Genomic DNA, 18,317 nt, shown 5'->3' with positions numbered 1-18,317 from the left:
AGTGTGACTGTACTGTGTGTGACTGTACTGCGAGGGTGACCAGTGTGACTAGTGTGAGTGTGACTGTACTGTGTGTGACTGTAGTGCGAGGGTGACCAGTGTGACTGTAGTGTGAGTGTGACTAGTGTGACTGTGATTGTACTGTGTCTGACTAGTGTGAGTGTGACTGTAGTGTGTGTGACTGTACTGCGAGGGTGACCAGTGTGACTAGTGTGAGTGTGACTGTAGTGTGTGTGACTGTACTGCGAGGGTGACCAGTGTGACTGTAGTGTGAGTGTGACTAGTGTGACTGTGATTGTACTGTGTCTGACTAGTGTGAGTGTGACTGTAGTGTGTGTGACTGTACTGCGAGGGTGACCAGTGTGACTGTAGTGTGAGTGTGACTAGTGTGACTGTGATTGTACTGTGTCTGACTAGTGTGAGTGTGACTGTACTGTGTGTGACTGTACTGCGAGGGTGACCAGTGTGACTGTAGTGTGAGTGTGACTAGTGTGACTGTGATTGTACTGTGTCTGACTAGTGTGAGTGTGACTGTAGTGTGTGTGACTGTACTGCGAGGGTGACCAGTGTGACTGTAGTGTGAGTGTGACAGTGTTACGATTGTGACTAGTGTGATTGTGACAGTTTTGCGAGTGTGACTGTAGTGTGAGTGTGACTGTAGTGCGAGTGTGACTGTAGTGCGAGTGTGACTGTAGTGCGAGTGTGACTGTACTGTGTGTGACTGTACTGTGTGTGACAGTACTGCGAGGGTGACCAGTGTGACTGTAGTGTGAGTGTGACTAGTGTGACTGTGATTGTACTGTGTCTGACTAGTGTGAGTGTGACTGTAGTGTGAGTGTGACTGTAGTGTGTGTGTGACTGTACTGCGAGGGTGATCAGTGTGACTAGTGTGAGTGTGACTGTACTGTGTGTGACTGTACTGCGAGGGTGACCAGTGTGACTAGTGTGAGTGTGACTGTACTGTGTGTGACTGTAGTGCGAGGGTGACCAGTGTGACTGTAGTGTGAGTGTGACTAGTGTGACTGTGATTGTACTGTGTCTGACTAGTGTGAGTGTGACTGTAGTGTGTGTGACTGTACTGCGAGGGTGACCAGTGTGACTAGTGTGAGTGTGACTGTAGTGTGTGTGACTGTACTGCGAGGGTGACCAGTGTGACTGTAGTGTGAGTGTGACTAGTGTGACTGTGATTGTACTGTGTCTGACTAGTGTGAGTGTGACTGTAGTGTGTGTGACTGTACTGCGAGGGTGACCAGTGTGACTGTAGTGTGAGTGTGACTAGTGTGACTGTGATTGTACTGTGTCTGACTAGTGTGAGTGTGACTGTACTGTGTGTGACTGTACTGCGAGGGTGACCAGTGTGACTGTAGTGTGAGTGTGACTAGTGTGACTGTGATTGTACTGTGTCTGACTAGTGTGAGTGTGACTGTACTGCGAGGGTGACCAGTGTGACTGTAGTGTGAGTGTGACTAGTGTGACTGTGATTGTACTGTCTGACTAGTGTGAGTGTGACTGTACTCTGTGTGTGACTGTACTGCGAGGGTGACCAGTGTGACTGTAGTGTGAGTGTGACTAGTGTGACTGTGATTGTACTGTGTCTGACTAGTGTGAGTGTGACTGTAGTGTGTGTGACTGTACTGCGAGGGTGACCAGTGTGACTGTAGTGTGAGTGTGACTAGTGTGACTGTGATTGTACTGTGTCTGACTAGTGTGAGTGTGACTGTAGTGTGTGTGACTGTACTGCGAGGGTGACCAGTGTGACTGTAGTGTGAGTGTGACTGTAGTGTGTGTGACTGTACTGCGAGGGTGACCAGTGTGACTGTAGTGTGAGTGTGACTAGTGTGACTGTGATTGTACTGTCTGACTAGTGTGAGTGTGACTGTACTGTGTGTGACTGTACTGCGAGGGTGATCAGTGTGACTGTTGTGTGAGTGTGACTAGTGTGAGTGTGACTAGTGTGAGTGTGACTGTAGTGTGAGTGTGACTGTACTGTGTGACTGTACTGCGAGGGTGATCAGTGTGACTGTTGTGTGAGTGTGACTAGAGTGAGTGTGACTGTAGTGTGTGTGTGACTGTACTGTGACTGTACTGCGAGGGTGACCAGTGTGACTGTTGTGTGAGTGTGACTGTACTGTGTGTGACTGTACTGCGAGCGTGACTGTAATGTGTGTGACTGTAGTGTGAGTGTGACTGTACTGTGTGTGACTGTACTGCGAGGGTGACCAGTGTGACTGTTGTGTGAGTGTGACTGTGATTGTACTGTGTCTGACTAGTGTGAGTGTGACTTGTGTGAGTGTGACAGTGTTACGATTGTGACTAGTGCGAGTGTGATTAGTGTGAGTGTGACGGTTTTGCGAGTGTGATTAGTGTGAGTGTGACTAGTGTGAGTGTGACTGTAGTGCGAGTGTGACTGTAGTGTGAGTGTGACGGTTTTGCGAGTGTGATTAGTGTGAGTGTGACTATAGTGCAAGTGTGACTGTACTGTGAGTGTGACTGTAGTGCGAGTGTGACTGTAGTGTGAGTGTGACGGTTTTGCGAGTGATTAGTGTGAGTGTGACTAGTGCAAGTGTGACTAGTGCAAGTGTGACTAGTGCGAGTGTGACTAGTGCGAGTGTGACTAGTGTGAGTGTGACTAGTGTGAGTGTGACTATAGTGCAAGTGTGACTAGTGTGACTGTACTGTGAGTGTGACTAGTGCGAGTGTGACTGTAGTGTGACTAGTGTGAGTTTGACGGTGTTACGAGTGTGATGGTGTTGTAGTGCAAGTGTGACTAGTGTGAGTGTGACTGTACTGTTTGTGTGACTGTAGTGTGAGCGTGACTAGTGTGAGCGTGACTAGTGTGAGCGTGACTAGTGTGAGCGTGACTAGTGTGAGCGTGACTAGTGTGAGCGTGACTAGTGTGAGCGTGACTAGTGTGAGCGTGACTAGTGTGAGCGTGACTAGTGTGAGCGTGACTAGTGTGTGCGTGACTAGTGTGTGCGTGACTAGTGTGAGCGTGACTAATGTGAGTGTGACTGTAGATGTGAGTGTGACTACTTCGAGTGTGACTAGTGTGAGTGTGACTGTAGTGCGACTAGTGTGACTGTAGTGTGAGCGTGACTAGTGTGAGTTTGACTGTAGTGTGTGAATAGTGTGAATGTGATGAGTGTGACTGTAGTGCAACTAGTGCGAGTGTGACTGTACTGTGACTAGTGTGAGTTTGACGGTGTTACGAGTGTGATGGTGTTGTAGTGCAAGTGTGACTAGTGTGAGTGTGACTGTACTGTTTGTGTGACTGTAGTGTGAGCGTGACTAGTGTGAGCGTGACTAGTGTGAGCGTGACTAGTGTGAGCGTGACTAGTGTGAGCGTGACTAGTGTGTGCGTGACTAATGTGAGTGTGACTGTAGATGTGAGTGTGACTACTTCGAGTGTGACTAGTGTGAGTGTGACTGTAGTGTGAGCGTGACTAGTGTGAGTTTGACTAGTGTGTGAATAGTGTGAATGTGATGAGTGTGACTGTAGTGCAACTAGTGCGAGTGTGACTGTACTGTGTGTGACTACTGTATGTGACTGTACTGTGTGTGACTGTAGTGCAACTAGTGCGAGCGTGACTGTACTGTGAGTGTGACTGTAGCAAGTGTGACTGTAGCGAGTGTGACTACTGTGTGACTGTACTGCGTGTGTGACTATACTGTGTGTGACTACTGCGAGCGTGACTACTGCGAGCGTGACTGTACTGTGTGTGACTACTGCGAGCGTGACTGTACTGTGTGTGACTGTACTGTGTGTGACTGTACTGTGTGTGACTACTGCGAGCGTGACTGTACTGTGTGTGACTACTGCGAGCGTGACTACTGCGAGCGTGACTACTGTGTGTGACTACTGCGAGCGTGACTGTACTGTGTGTGACTGTACTGTGTGTGACTGTACTGTGTGTGACTACTGCGAGCGTGACTGTACTGTGTGTGACTACTGCGAGTGTGACTACTGCGAGTGTGACTACTGTGTGTGACTGTACTGCGAGTGTGACTGTACTGTGTGTGACTGTACTGTGAGTGTGACTGTACTGCGTGTGACTGTACTGCGAGTGTGACTACTGCGTGTGACTGTACTGTGTGTGACTGTACTGTGAGTGTGACTAGTGCGAGTGTGACTGTAGTGTGACTAGTGTGAGTTTGACGGTGTTACGAGTGTGATGGTGTTGTAGTGCAAGTGTGACTAGTGTGAGTGTGACTGTACTGTTTGTGTGACTGTAGTGTGAGCGTGACTAGTGTGAGCGTGACTAGTGTGAGCGTGACTAGTGTGAGCGTGACTAGTGTGTGCGTGACTAGTGTGTGCGTGACTAGTGTGAGCGTGACTAATGTGAGTGTGACTGTAGATGTGAGTGTGACTACTTCGAGTGTCGCTAGTGTGAGTGTGACTGTAGTGCGACTAGTGTGACTGTAGTGTGAGCGTGACTAGTGTGAGTTTGACTGTAGTGTGTGAATAGTGTGAATGTGATGAGTGTGACTGTAGTGCAACTAGTGCGAGTGTGACTGTACTGTGACTAGTGTGAGTTTGACGGTGTTACGAGTGTGATGGTGTTGTAGTGCAAGTGTGACTAGTGTGAGTGTGACTGTACTGTTTGTGTGACTGTAGTGTGAGCGTGACTAGTGTGAGCGTGACTAGTGTGAGCGTGACTTGTGTGAGCGTGACTAGTGTGAGCGTGACTAGTGTGTGCGTGACTAATGTGAGTGTGACTGTAGATGTGAGTGTGACTACTTCGAGTGTGACTAGTGTGAGTGTGACTGTAGTGTGAGCGTGACTAGTGTGAGTTTGACTGTAGTGTGTGAATAGTGTGAATGTGATGAGTGTGACTGTAGTGCAACTAGTGCGAGTGTGACTGTACTGTGTGTGACTACTGTATGTGACTGTACTGTGTGTGACTGTAGTGCAACTAGTGCGAGCGTGACTGTACTGTGAGTGTGACTGTAGCAAGTGTGACTGTAGCGAGTGTGACTACTGTGTGACTGTACTGCGTGTGTGACTATACTGTGTGTGACTACTGCGAGCGTGACTACTGCGAGCGTGACTGTACTGTGTGTGACTACTGCGAGCGTGACTGTACTGTGTGTGACTGTACTGTGTGTGACTGTACTGTGTGTGACTACTGCGAGCGTGACTGTACTGTGTGTGACTACTGCGAGCGTGACTACTGCGAGTGTGACTACTGTGTGTGACTGTACTGCGAGTGTGACTGTACTGTGTGTGACTGTACTGTGTGTGACTGTACTGTGTGTGACTGTACTGTGTGTGACTGTACTGTGAGTGTGACTGTACTGCGTGTGACTGTACTGCGAGTGTGACTACTGCGTGTGACTGTACTGTGTGTGACTGTACTGTGAGTGTGACTGTACTGCGTGTGACTGTACTGCGAGTGTGACTACTGCGTGTGACTGTACTGCGAGTGTGACTGTACTGTGTGTGACTGTACTGCGAGTGTGACTGTACTGTGTGTGACTGTACTGCGAGTGTGACTGTACTGTGTGTGACTGTACTGTGAGTGTGACTGTACTGCGTGTGACTGTACTGCGAGTGTGACTACTGCGTGTGACTGTACTGCGAGTGTGACTGTACTGTGTGTGACTGTACTGCGAGTGTGACTGTACTGTGTGTGACTGTACTGCGAGTGTGACTGTACTGTGTGTGACTGTACTGTGTGTGACTGTACTGTGAGTGTGACTGTACTGCGTGTGACTGTACTGCGAGTGTGACTACTGCGTGTGACTGTACTGCGAGTGTGACTGTACTGTGTGTGACTGTACTGCGAGTGTGACTGTACTGCGTGTGACTGTACTGCAAGCGTGACTGTACTGCGTGTGACTGTACTGCGAGTGTGACTGTACTGCGTGTGTGACTGTACTGCGAGCGTGACTGTACTGTGTGTGACTACTGTGTGACTGTACTGCGAGTGTGACTGTACTGCGAGTGTGACTGTACTGTGTGTGACTGTACTGCGAGTGTGACTGTACTGTGTGTGACTGTACTGCGAGTGTGACTGTACTGTGTGTGACTGTACTGCGAGTGTGACTGTACTGTGTGACTGTACTGTGAGTGTGACTGTACTGTGTGTGACTGTACTGTGTGTGACTGTACTGTGAGTGTGACTGTACTGCGTGTGACTGTACTGCGAGTGTGACTACTGCGTGTGACTGTACTGCGAGTGACTGTACTGCGTGTGACTGTACTGCGAGTGTGACTGTACTGTGTGTGACTGTACTGCGAGTGTGACTGTACTGTGTGTGACTGTACTGCGAGTGTGACTGTACTGCAAGCGTGACTGTACTGCGTGTGACTGTACTGCGAGTGTGACTACTGCGTGTGTGACTGTACTGCGAGCGTGACTGTACTGTGTGTGACTGTACTGCGAGTGTGACTGTACTGTGTGTGACTGTACTGCGAGTGTGACTGTACTGTGTGTGACTGTACTGCGAGTGTGACTGTACTGTGTGTGACTGTACTGCGAGTGTGACTGTACTGCGTGTGACTGTACTGCAAGCGTGACTGTACTGCGTGTGACTGTACTGCGAGTGTGACTACTGCGTGTGTGACTGTACTGCGAGCGTGACTGTACTGTGTGTGACTGTACTGCGAGTGTGACTGTACTGCGAGTGTGACTGTACTGTGTGTGACTTAGAGCCCTGCATTTCAGCCCGAGCCCGACGGGCCCCGACTTTTTCACGCCCCTAGGGCCGGGCTTCGGGCCAATTTTCACGTCATAGTTCACATGCGGGCCGGGCCTGGGGCCTTTTTTGGGTTATCCTTCTTTTTATATTTTTAGACATTAATTAAAAAAATATGAGAAGTTGACGTCGACGATAGAAAAACAAACATAGACATTTCATAACCTCATAACTTTCATAATCTTATAATTACACTGACATATGATTGACATTTTGACAGTTTCACGCACGCACGCACACACACAGAAGGTTTCCCGTCAGCGCAACCCACGATTCACCTCATGTGCAAATAATGGAGAATATTAAGAGAAAAATCGCAGCAGCGAACGTGTCTTCAGCGCAGCGGGAAGAGTGATAGAAGAGAGGAGGACTGGGTTAAAACCTTCCACTGTGGATGCTATTCTTTTACTCCACGATGCTCTGTAAGAGACTGTTATAACTTTTCGTTTGATTGGACTTTATTTTCGTTTAACTGTTGGAAACTACTGGAAAAAAGAATGGCCATGTTCTGTGGTGCATTTTTTAGGTAAGATAACCTGCAAGTTTGTTTTTGATTTATTTAATTTAATTTGTTTAGATTGTGCTCATTTCGTTTGCGAGCGCTGTTGCGAGCAGCCTGAGCCTGCCTCAGTATTTCAAAAAAATGTTGTTTTAGGCTACTAACTGTGGTTTAATAAATAAACATTAAACTTAACTGTCTGTGTGATATGCTTGAAGTGTTTTATATTTATGGATTTTATTGTAGCCAAGTAAAGTATTAGCGTTGATTTGAGAGGCTAAATTGATCAAACATGTTTTACTCGCTGTCGGCTCGGCTGCTTGGTCGTCATTTAAAAAAAAAAAATGCTCAAAACATTTGTCTTAATTAACTTAAGGCGAGACACTACAGGTGAATAGGGTAAAATTTTTAACTAGCAGATATCACCATGAAACTTTCCCAGTTGATTACCTACATTAAGATGTGAAAAAAATGTATTACAAGTTTTCTGTAATTTAATGTTTAAATATGCAAATTAGGCAATTTCTAATTAAATATGCGCTATTTTGCATATATTTAAAAAAATGAAATCTGAGTATTGGATAAAGCCAGGTTAAAAATTATTTTTTCATTGTGTTCACATATTAGATGGGAAAAAAATTACAGAGGGATTTATGCATATCTACTTCTGTTATCCTGTAAATCAGAATATACTGTCAATAGCCTTAAAAAAATGATTTTCGCCATGTTTTTTGGAATAAAATGTTATATAAATCAGGCTAGGAATAATATATTTACAAATCCCTCTGTAAATGTCTTCATAATATAACTAGGTACAAGACTGGGAAGTTTGGTGTATATAGGTGCTACTGAAGTGGAGATTTCGGACTTGGAGTATGAGAGAAAGGTCATTTTGAGAAAACGGGCTTTAAAGATTTATCATCAGCCAATGAGATTGCGCATTCAGCCCTTTTACTTTCGCGATTGGTTGCTGATAAAAAGGAAATGACCATATTTGGATCCGACAGCATTGTACAGTGAAGAGAGAGCTTTCCAGCCGTGCCTGTGATGACAGAGAGCAGACAGAGATCGCGGATCGGCGGGAGGATTTACAACGACAACTTTTTTTGAATTTACGCGAAATCTACAGACGCAAACAGACAAAGTGTAATAAAATAAAGACCTAAATGTGTATTTCGGACTTTTTTTCACCACAGTCTGAAAGAAGACATGTTATTGAAGACAAATATCCAAAAATCTCAAAATTGACCAGTAAAAAAAAAACAATGTTTTTGCCTGCCGTGTCTCGCCTTAATAAAGAAATGAAAAGAAAAGAAACATAACTAAAAAAACGGACCTATTTTAACGGCTGCAAATAGGGCAGGCTGCCGCTGTGAAAAAAAACAAACAAAAAAACGGTTCGGGTCGGACTAGGGCTGATAATTCTGATGAGCTGTCGGACACGGGTCGGGCTAGGGCCTGAGCGTCTCGGGCCAGGGCCGGGCTCGGGCTTAGATTTGAGGCCCGTGCAGGGCTCTAGTGTGACTGTACTGTGTGTGACTGTACTGCGAGCGTGACTGTACTGCGAGTGTGACTACTGTGTGACTGTACTGTGTGTGACTGTACTTTGTGTGACTGTACTGCGAGCGTGACTGTACTGCGAGCGTGACTGTACTGCGAGCGTGACTGTACTGCGAGCGTGACTGTACTGCGAGCGTGACTGTACTGCGAGTGTGACTACTGTGCGACTGTACTGTGTGTGACTGTACTTTGTGTGACTGTACTTTGTGTGACTGTACTTTGTGTGACTGTACTGCGAGCGTGACTGTACTGCGAGTGTGACTGTACTGTGTGACTGTACTGCGAGTGTGACTGTACTGCGAGCGCGACTGTACTGTGTGTGAATGTACTGTGTGTGAATGTACTGTGTGTGACTGTACTGTGTGTGACTGTACTGCGAGCGTGACTACTGCGAGTGTGACTACTGTGTGACTGTACTGTGTGTGACTGTACTTTGTGTGACTGTACAGGGTTTCCCATACATTCATTAATTTGTGGCGGCCCGCCACAATATCAACGCTGACCGCCACGGATTGATTCAGATTTTTTTTAACTATTTAATGTCATGGTCAGATACACCTTTCCCAGCGTGACGGTTCTGTTGCGGTTACCGCTTGTGTCCATTCTCAAAACGTATAGTGATAATCCGCGGGTCGGGCGGGCCAAGTAATAAAAACATTCCATTCCAATTAATCGAGGGTGGATGACAGATAAATCATTATAATGTGTTGAGTTTAATAAAGACACGGAACTCGCATCACGGTAAAACGCAATGAACGTCCGTGACTCTTTTACTTTCGTTTTCAACAACGTAATTCTCTTCAGGGAAAACAAATCAAGGAAAACATATCAGGGCTCGACAATAACGCTTGTCCGGGACCATATACTGTGTCCGGGACACGTGTGTGTTTTTTTTGTTTTTTTGAAGGGAAAAGTGAGAGAGAATTGCAGCCAATCCGGACAAATGCCCTGATTAAAACCATTTTTAATATAAAATAAAAAATAACTAGGGAATCACCGAAACCGTGAGGATGATTCTGTTTTATTTCATTTAATGTAAGTGGCGATTGATAGCCTATATAGTTGATAATGATATAGTCCTACCTAATGTACTGACGGTAACAAAGTTGCGCTGTTGAGGCTCACGCAGTTATTTATAACATATTATAGTTAAGAAACGCGACACACGACCAGAGAGCTGTTTTCCTGAATGCCATCAAGATTGAAACAGAGACTGATTTCATAACAGTTCAATAAACAAATAGTTAAAATTAAGTCACTTACATTTTAGACGCAATGACTGTTTTTGTTCTGTTTCAGCAGCGAAAATAGTTCCAAACAAAGATCACCGCAGAACCATATAACGCATCTCAGAGCAACACTTGTTGCAGCAGCATTACTGAATGATTCAGCGTTATGAACGAATCGGTTGAGTCAAAGATTCAATTAACTATTCATAAACTGCTTCATTCTGAATAAATCAGCCGATTGAACGAATCGTTTGAATGAATGACTCAATGACTCGCTCATTAAGACGGTCGCCTGCCACCTCCTACTGGCGGTTTAGTTTCATAAAGTATCATTCTTTTCAACATTCCTTATTTGTATATTCAAAAGTATTTAAAATAATCTCATTTAATACAGTTATAATTTTTCAATGTAAATTATTTAATTTGATTGGTAACAGCCTAGTGTCTTATTATTTAATTGAATATATTGATCAAATTTAAGACTTTGAAATGAAAGATGGAGCATACATTTAGGGGAAAAAAATGCCTTTTATAAAGGTACAAAAAATTATTCCCGAGTGTTTTCAAACAGTGATGTAATGAAACATTGACAATTTAAGTTTGAAGGGAGTAAAGTCTCTGTTTAGGCTATTAAGGAAATGTAATTTTGGCAAAAGAAGAACTTTTATTTGAAATAAATGTTCTTTTTTTAATTAGCCAACTTCAATGTGATATGTTACCATGTTATCATGCTTAACACTGAGAATCTGAATAATTGTAATGTGATGATCAGATGCAGATATATAAATCAAAGAATATGGGCGGTTTGCGGGTGGATTATTTATTTTTAACAGTGGATTCGGGTGACTCAAAGTGCACCAGATTAATGAATTTATCTTTAAAATGTACAAAATTTTCTTCCGGGGGGGCATGCTCCCGGACCCCCCTACAGGTACCGGGCTCCACCCTCAAAAATGATGTGGGAAACACATTAGGCTATATGATGATCTATGAAAAAAAATAATTTAATTACCTTATTATTAAAATACATTATTAGGATTTTACCACCTCCCCCTCATTTTGAGCCAGGAAAAACCCTGTATGTATGTGTATATATATATACACAATATATTTAACTTAATCACCCCCCCCCCCCCCAACCCCACCCCCAACCCCACCCTCAAACACCACACCACCGCAAATAGAATCTAATTCTGTGGGAAACACTGCTGTACTGCGAGCGTGACTGTACTGTGTGTGACTGTACTTTGTGTGACTGTACTGCGAGCGTGACTGTACTGCGAGTGTGACTGTACTGTGTGACTGTACTGCGAGTGTGACTGTACTGTGTGTAAATGTACTGTGTGTGTGTGAATGTACTGTGTGTGAATGTACTGTGTGTGACTGTACTGTGTGTGACTACTGCGAGCGTGACTGTACTGCGAGTGTGACTACTGTGTGACTGTACTGTGTGTGACTGTACTTTGTGTGACTGTACTGCGAGCGTGACTGTACTGTGTGTGACTGTACTTTGTGTGACTGTACTGCGAGCGTGACTACTGCGAGTGTGACTGTACTGCGAGTGTGACTGTACTGTGTGACTGTACTGCGAGTGTGACTGTACTGCGAGTGCAACTGTACTGTGTGTGAATGTACTGTGTGTGAATGTACTGTGTGTGACTGTACTTTGTGTGACTGTACTGCGAGCGTGACTGTACTGCGAGTGTGACTGTACTGTGTGTGACTGTACTGCGAGCATGACTACTGTGTGTGACTGTACTGCGAGCGCGACTGTACTGTGTGTGACTGTACTGCGAGCGCGACTGTACTGTGTGTGACTGTACTGCGAGCATGACTGTACTGTGTGTGACTGTACTGCGAGCGCGACTACTGTGTGTGACTGTACTGTGTGCGACTGTACTGTGTGTGACTGTACTGCGAGCGTGACTACTGCGAGTGTGACTACTGTGTGACTGTACTGTGTGTGACTGTACTTTGTGTGACTGTACTGCGAGCGTGACTGTACTGTGTGTGACTGTACTTTGTGTGACTGTACTGCGAGCGTGACTGTACTGCGAGTGTGACTGTACTGTGTGACTGTACTGCGAGTGTGACTGTACTGTGTGTAAATGTACTGTGTGTGAATGTACTGTGTGTGAATGTACTGTGTGTGACTGTACTGTGTGTGACTACTGCGAGCGTGACTGTACTGCGAGTGTGACTACTGTGTGACTGTACTGTGTGTGACTGTACTGTGTGTGACTGTACTGTGTGTGACTGTACTGCGAGCGTGACTACTGCGAGTGTGACTGTACTGCGAGTGTGACTGTACTGTGTGTGAATGTACTGTGTGTGACTGTACTGTGTGTGACTGTACTGCGAGCGTGACTACTGTGTGTGACTGTACTGCGAGCGTGACTACTGTGTGTGACTGTACTGCGAGTGTGACTACTGTGTGTGACTGTACTGCGAGCGTGACTACTGTGTGTGACTGTACTGCGAGTGTGACTACTGTGTGTGACTGTACTGCGAGTGTGACTGTGTGTGACTGTACTGCGAGCGTGACTACTGTGTGTGACTGTACTGCGAGTGTGACTACTGCGAGTGTGACTGTACTGCGAGTGTGTCTGTACTGTGTGTGACTGTACTGTGTGACTACTGCGAGCGTGACTGTACTGTGTGTGACTGTACTGTGACTACTGCGAGCGTGACTGTACTGTGTGTGACTGTACTGTGACTACTGCGAGCGCGACTGTACTGTGTGTGACTATTGCGAGCGTGACTGTACTGCGAGTGTGACTGTACTGCGTGACTGTACTGCGAGCGTAACTGTACTGTGTGTGACTGTACTGTGTGTGACTGTACTGTGTGTGACTGTACTGTGTGTGACTGTACTGTGTGTGACTGTACTACTGTGTGTGACTACTGCGAGCGTGACTGTACTGTGTGAGACTACTGTGTGTGACTGTACTGCGTGTGACTACTGCGAGCGTGACTGTACTGTGTGAGACTACTGTGTGTGACTGTACTGCGTGTGACTACTGCGAGTGTGACTGTACTGTGTGTGACTGTACTACTGTGTGTGACTACTGCGAGCGTGACTGTACTGTGTGTGACTACTGTGTGTGACTGTACTGCGTGTGACTACTGCGAGTGTGACTGTACTGTGAGTGTGACTACTGCGTGTGACTGTACTGTGACTACTGCGAGAGTGACTGTACTGCGTGTGACTGTACTGCGAGTGTGACTGTACTGCGAGCGCGACTGTACTGTGTGTGACTGTACTGCGAGCGCGACTGTACTGTGTGTGACTGTACTGCGAGCATGACTACTGTGTGTGACTGTACTGCGAGCGCGACTGTACTGTGTGTGACTGTACTGCGAGCGCGACTGTACTGTGTGTGACTGTACTGCGAGCATGACTACTGTGTGTGACTACTGTGTGTGACTGTACTGCGAGCGTGACTACTGTGTGTGTACTGTGTGTGACTGTACTGTGTGTGACTGTACTGTGTGTGACTGTACTGTGTGTGACTGTACTGCGAGCGCGACTGTACTGTGTGTGACTGTACTGCGAGCATGACTACTGTGTGTGACTACTGTGTGTGACTGTACTGCGAGCGTGACTACTGTGTGTGTACTGTGTGTGACTGTACTGTGTGTGACTGTACTGTGTGTGACTGTACTTCGAGTGTGACTGTACTGTGTGTGACTGTACTGCGAGTGTGACTGTACTGCGTGTGACTGTACTGTGTGTGACTGTACTGCGAGCGCGACTGTACTGTGTGTGACTGTACTGCGAGCGCGACTGTACTGTGTGTGACTGTACTGCGTGTGACTGTACTGCGAGTGTGACTGTACTGTGTGTGACTGTACTGCGAGCGCGACTGTACTGTGTGTGACTGTACTGCGAGCGCGACTGTACTGTGAGCGCGACTGTACTGTGTGTGACTGTACTGCGAGCATGACTGTACTGTGTGTGACTGTACTGCGAGCGCGACTGTACTGTGTGTGACTGTACTGCGAGCGCGACTGTACTGTGTGTGACTGTACTGCGAGCATGACTGTACTGTGTGTGACTGTACTGCGAGCGCGACTGTACTGTGTGTGACTGTACTGCGAGCGCGACTGTACTGTGTGTGACTGTACTGCGAGCGCGACTGTACTGTGTGTGACTGTACTGTGTGTGACTGTACTGCGAGCGTGACTGTACTGTGTGTGACTACTGCGAGCGCGACTGTACTGTGTGTGACTGTACTGCGAGCGCGACTGTACTGTGTGTGACTGTACTGCGAGCGCGACTGTACTGTGTGTGACTGTACTGCGAGCATGACTGTACTGTGTGTGACTGTACTGCGAGCATGACTGTACTGTGTGTGACTGTACTGCGAGCGCGACTGTACTGTGTGTGACTGTACTGTGTGCGACTGTACTGCGAGCGTGACTGTACTGTGTGTGACTGTACTGCGAGCGCGACTGTACTGTGTGTGACTGTACTGCGAGCGTGACTGTCCTGTGTGTGACTGTATTGTGAGTGTGACTGTCCTGTGTGTGACTGTACTGTGTGTGACTGTACTGCGAGTGTGACTGTACTGCGTGTGACTGTACTGCGTGTGACTGTACTGCGAGTGTGACTGTACTGTGTGTGTGACTGTACTGCGAGTGTGACTGTACTGCGAGCGTGACTGTACTGCGAGTGTGACTGTACTGTGTGTGACTGCACTGCGAGCGTGACTGTACTGCGAGCGTGACTGTACTGTGTGTGACTGTACTGCGAGCGCGACTGTACTGTGTGTGACTGTATTGCGAGCGCGACTGTACTGTGTGTGACTGTACTGCGAGCGCGACTGTACTGTGTGTGACTGTACTGCGAGCATGACTGTACTGTGTGTGACTGTACTGCGAGCGCGACTGTACTGTGTGTGACTGTACTGTGTGCGACTGTACTGCGAGCGTGACTGTACTGCGAGTGTGACTGTACTGTGTGTGACTGTACTGCGAGCGTGACTACTGCGTGTGACTACTGCGAGTGTGACTGTACTGTGTGTGACTGTACTGCGAGTGTGACTACTGTGAGCGTGACTGTACTGTGTGTGACTGCACTGCGAGCGTGACTGCACTGCGAGTGTGACTGTACTGCAAGTGTGACTGTACTGCGAGTGTGACTGTACTGCGAGTGTGACTGTACTGCGAGCGTGACTACTGCGTGTGACTGTACTGCAAGTGTGACTGTACTGTGTGTGACTACTGTGAGCGTGACTGTACTGCGTGTGACTGTACTGCGAGTGTGACTGTACTGCGAGTGTGACTGTATTGTGTGTGACTGTACTGCGAGCGTGACTATTGTGTGTGATTGCACTGCGAGCGTGACTGTATTGTGTGTGACTGTACTGTGTGTGACTGCACTGCGAGCGTGACTGCACTGTGTGTGACTGTACTGCGAGTGTGACTGTACTGCGTGTGACTGTACTGCGAGCGTGACTACTGCGTGTGACTGTATTGCGAGTGTGACTACTGTGTGTGACTGTACTGTGAGTGTGACTGTACTGTGTGACTGTACTGTGTGTGACTGTACTGTGTGTGACTGTACTGCGAGCGTGACTGTACTGCGAGTGTGACTGTACTGCGAGCGTGACTGTACTGTGTGTGACTGTACTGCGAGTGTGACTGTACTGCGAGTGTGACTGTACTGCGAGCATGACTGTACTGCGAGCGTGACTGTACTGTGTGTGACTGTACTGTGAGTGTGACTGTACTGTGAGTGTGACTGTACTGTGAGTGTGACTGTACTGTGTGACTACTGCGAGCGTGACTGTACTGTGTGTGACTGTACTGCGAGTGTGACTGTACTGCGAGCGTGACTGTACTGTGTGTGACTGTACTGCGAGTGTGACTGTACTGCGAGTGTGACTGTACTGCGAGCGTGACTGTACTGTGTGTGACTGCACTGCGAGTGTGTGACTGTACTGTGTGTGACTGTACTGAGTGACTGTACTGTGTGTGACTGCACTGCGAGTGTGTGACTGTACTGTGTGTGACCAGTGTGACTGTACTGCAAGTGTGACGGTACCTGTATTTTGAGTGTGACTAGTGTGAGGGTGACAGTGTTACGAGTGTGACGTGTTGAGAGTGTGACGGTGTAGCGAGTGTTGACTGTTTTGAGTGTGACACTGTTTTGAGTGTGACGGTGTTACGAGTGTGACGGTGTAGCGAGTGTTGACTGTTTTGAGTGTGGCAGTGTTACGAATGTGACGTGTTGAGAGTGTGACGGTGTAGCGAGTGTGACGGTGTTACGAGCGTGACAGTCTGTGAGTGTGACGGTGTTGCGAGTGTGACGTGTTGAGAATGTGACGGTGTTTTGAGTGTGACAGTGTTACGAGTGTGACAGTCTGCGAGCGTGACGGTGTTGCGAGTGTGACGTGTTGCAAGTGTGACTGTACTGCGAGTGTGACTGTACTGTGTGTGACTGACGTTGAGAATGTGACAGTGTTTTGAGTGTGACGGTGTTACGTGTGTTATAAGTGTGACTAGCATGTGTGACGGAGTTGCGAGTGTGACGGTGTTGCGTGTGTGACGGTGTTACAATTGTGACGTGTTGAGAATGTGACTGTTTTGAGTGTGACGGTGTTACGTGTGTTACGAGTGTGACTAGCATGTGTGACGGAGTTGCGAGTGTGACGGTGTTACGAGTGTGACGGTGTTGCGTGTGTGACGGTGTTACGATTGTGACGTGTCGAGAATGTGACAGTGTTTTGAGTGTGACGGTGTTACGAGTGTGACAGTCTGCGAGAGACTGTTGCGAGTAACGGTGTTGCGAGTGTGACGGAGATGCAAGATTGACTGTTGTAACGTTGTTACGTGTGTGACGGTGTTACAAGTGTGTGACGGTGTTGCGTGTGTGACGGTGTTGCGTGTGTGACATGTTGCGAGTGTGACGGTGTTGTGTGTGTGACGGTGGCATGGCTTGATGGCGTGCGAATGAACATCTCCCGTCTGATGTTCATCTTGCAGGAGGCTAAACTCCACATGAAGCGCTGCATCGACTCGGGATTGTGGGTACCGAACTCACGTGTGGATGAAGAGGGAGATAAAGATGAAGCCGACGACCCGCAGTATGAGGAAGTGAAGAAGGAAGATCAGTGATTGGACCCCAGACACACACACACACACACACACCGAAGGCCAAAGCAGATTCCAGTTTGACCCTCACCGATCAGAGGCTGATGGGTCACGATCCTGACACACACAGGCAGTGTCTCTCCTCTTCCTCTGTTCTGTCACTGTTGTTGTTTTATTTATGCAGCGTTTGTTTGGCATGTAGCGTGAGGCGATTCACTTTCAGCGCTACCGTCTCTTCTTACTGTTTCCCACAGACGTTTAACATGAATGAATGTGCAGAAATCTGCAGTATTAGATGCTCCAGATGAAAACTATTAATGAACTGGTTTAGTCTGGTTTTGTCTCTTTTAGTTCAGATCGCTCTGTTTGTGCTGATGCTTAGTTTGTCAGAATAAAATCGTGGGCTGATGGGCAATCTGTGTCTGAGTGTCTTTCTGAATGGGGATTGTAACACGTTTATCTGTATTTGTGCAGCTGGGGCAACAGTAATGATGCCATTATCACAGTTTTAATGAGATAACGGAAGAAACGCATCAGTTTTCAACTCTTTCCCTGCCGTTGATGGAATTTTCTGACTTTCTGTGTTTTCACTGTTATACAGTAGGGTGTGCTATTGCACATCTTATGAAAGAGTACTGAATCTCCAGATCAAAACACAGATGAAGAGGCAGAAACAGGCGATATAAACATTGCTTATGCATGTTGTAGTCTTTGGAAAAAAAAAGCTTTTTGTTCAAAATGTTTCTTAAACTAACCCACATTCAATTGTATAAAAGAATATTTTTTTGTTTAGAAGCAGAGGCCCTGTTCTTTATTTGGACATTTTGCATGTTCAGTTATCCATGCCACGAAATATTTTGGGGGTCATGAAAGTTTTGTGAAAATGTTAAAAAAATGCTGTTAAAATCTGGTTCCAACATGCTTCAGAACCAAATGATTATGCATTATTGATACATGATGTACAATAGATTCCCAGACAGCTGAAATCTTAGTTGTTGAAGAAACTTTTTTTACAGGTATTACAAGACGTGCCTTTCTTAATTTGCCTCACGCTTGTCTGCTATTGTCAGGACACTTGATGAAATAATTTGAGCATCTGCAGTGTTTCCAGGAATAGCAAGAATTACATGATTAAACGCACACAAATACTGAATTACATAACGTGAAGAAGCAGGTCGACGTCTGTTTCTTAAGCAGAACTGAAGCCGCCTCTGATGCATCTTTTCTAAGTG

General features: G+C 46.7%; 1 protein-coding gene across 1 annotated transcript in view; it reads left to right on the top strand.

Annotated features, from left to right (window-relative positions):
* cdc37 (cell division cycle 37 homolog) overlaps nt 1-18,061 on the top strand; it is a 26,285-nt gene extending 8,224 nt beyond the window's left edge. Inside the window, exon 9 of the mRNA XM_079864312.1 lies at nt 16,978-18,061. Within this exon, the coding sequence (XP_079720438.1) occupies nt 16,978-17,109 (132 nt within the window). The 3' untranslated portion in view covers nt 17,110-18,061. The remainder of the gene's footprint in view (nt 1-16,977) is intronic.
* The last annotated feature ends 256 nt before the right edge of the window (nt 18,062-18,317 follow it).

The sequence above is a fragment of the Squalius cephalus genome, assembly GCF_949319135.1.
Source record: "Squalius cephalus genome assembly, chromosome: 2".
NCBI classification, from domain to species: Eukaryota; Metazoa; Chordata; class Actinopteri; order Cypriniformes; family Leuciscidae; genus Squalius; species Squalius cephalus.
This window is presented reverse-complemented; position numbering and strand designations above follow the sequence as displayed.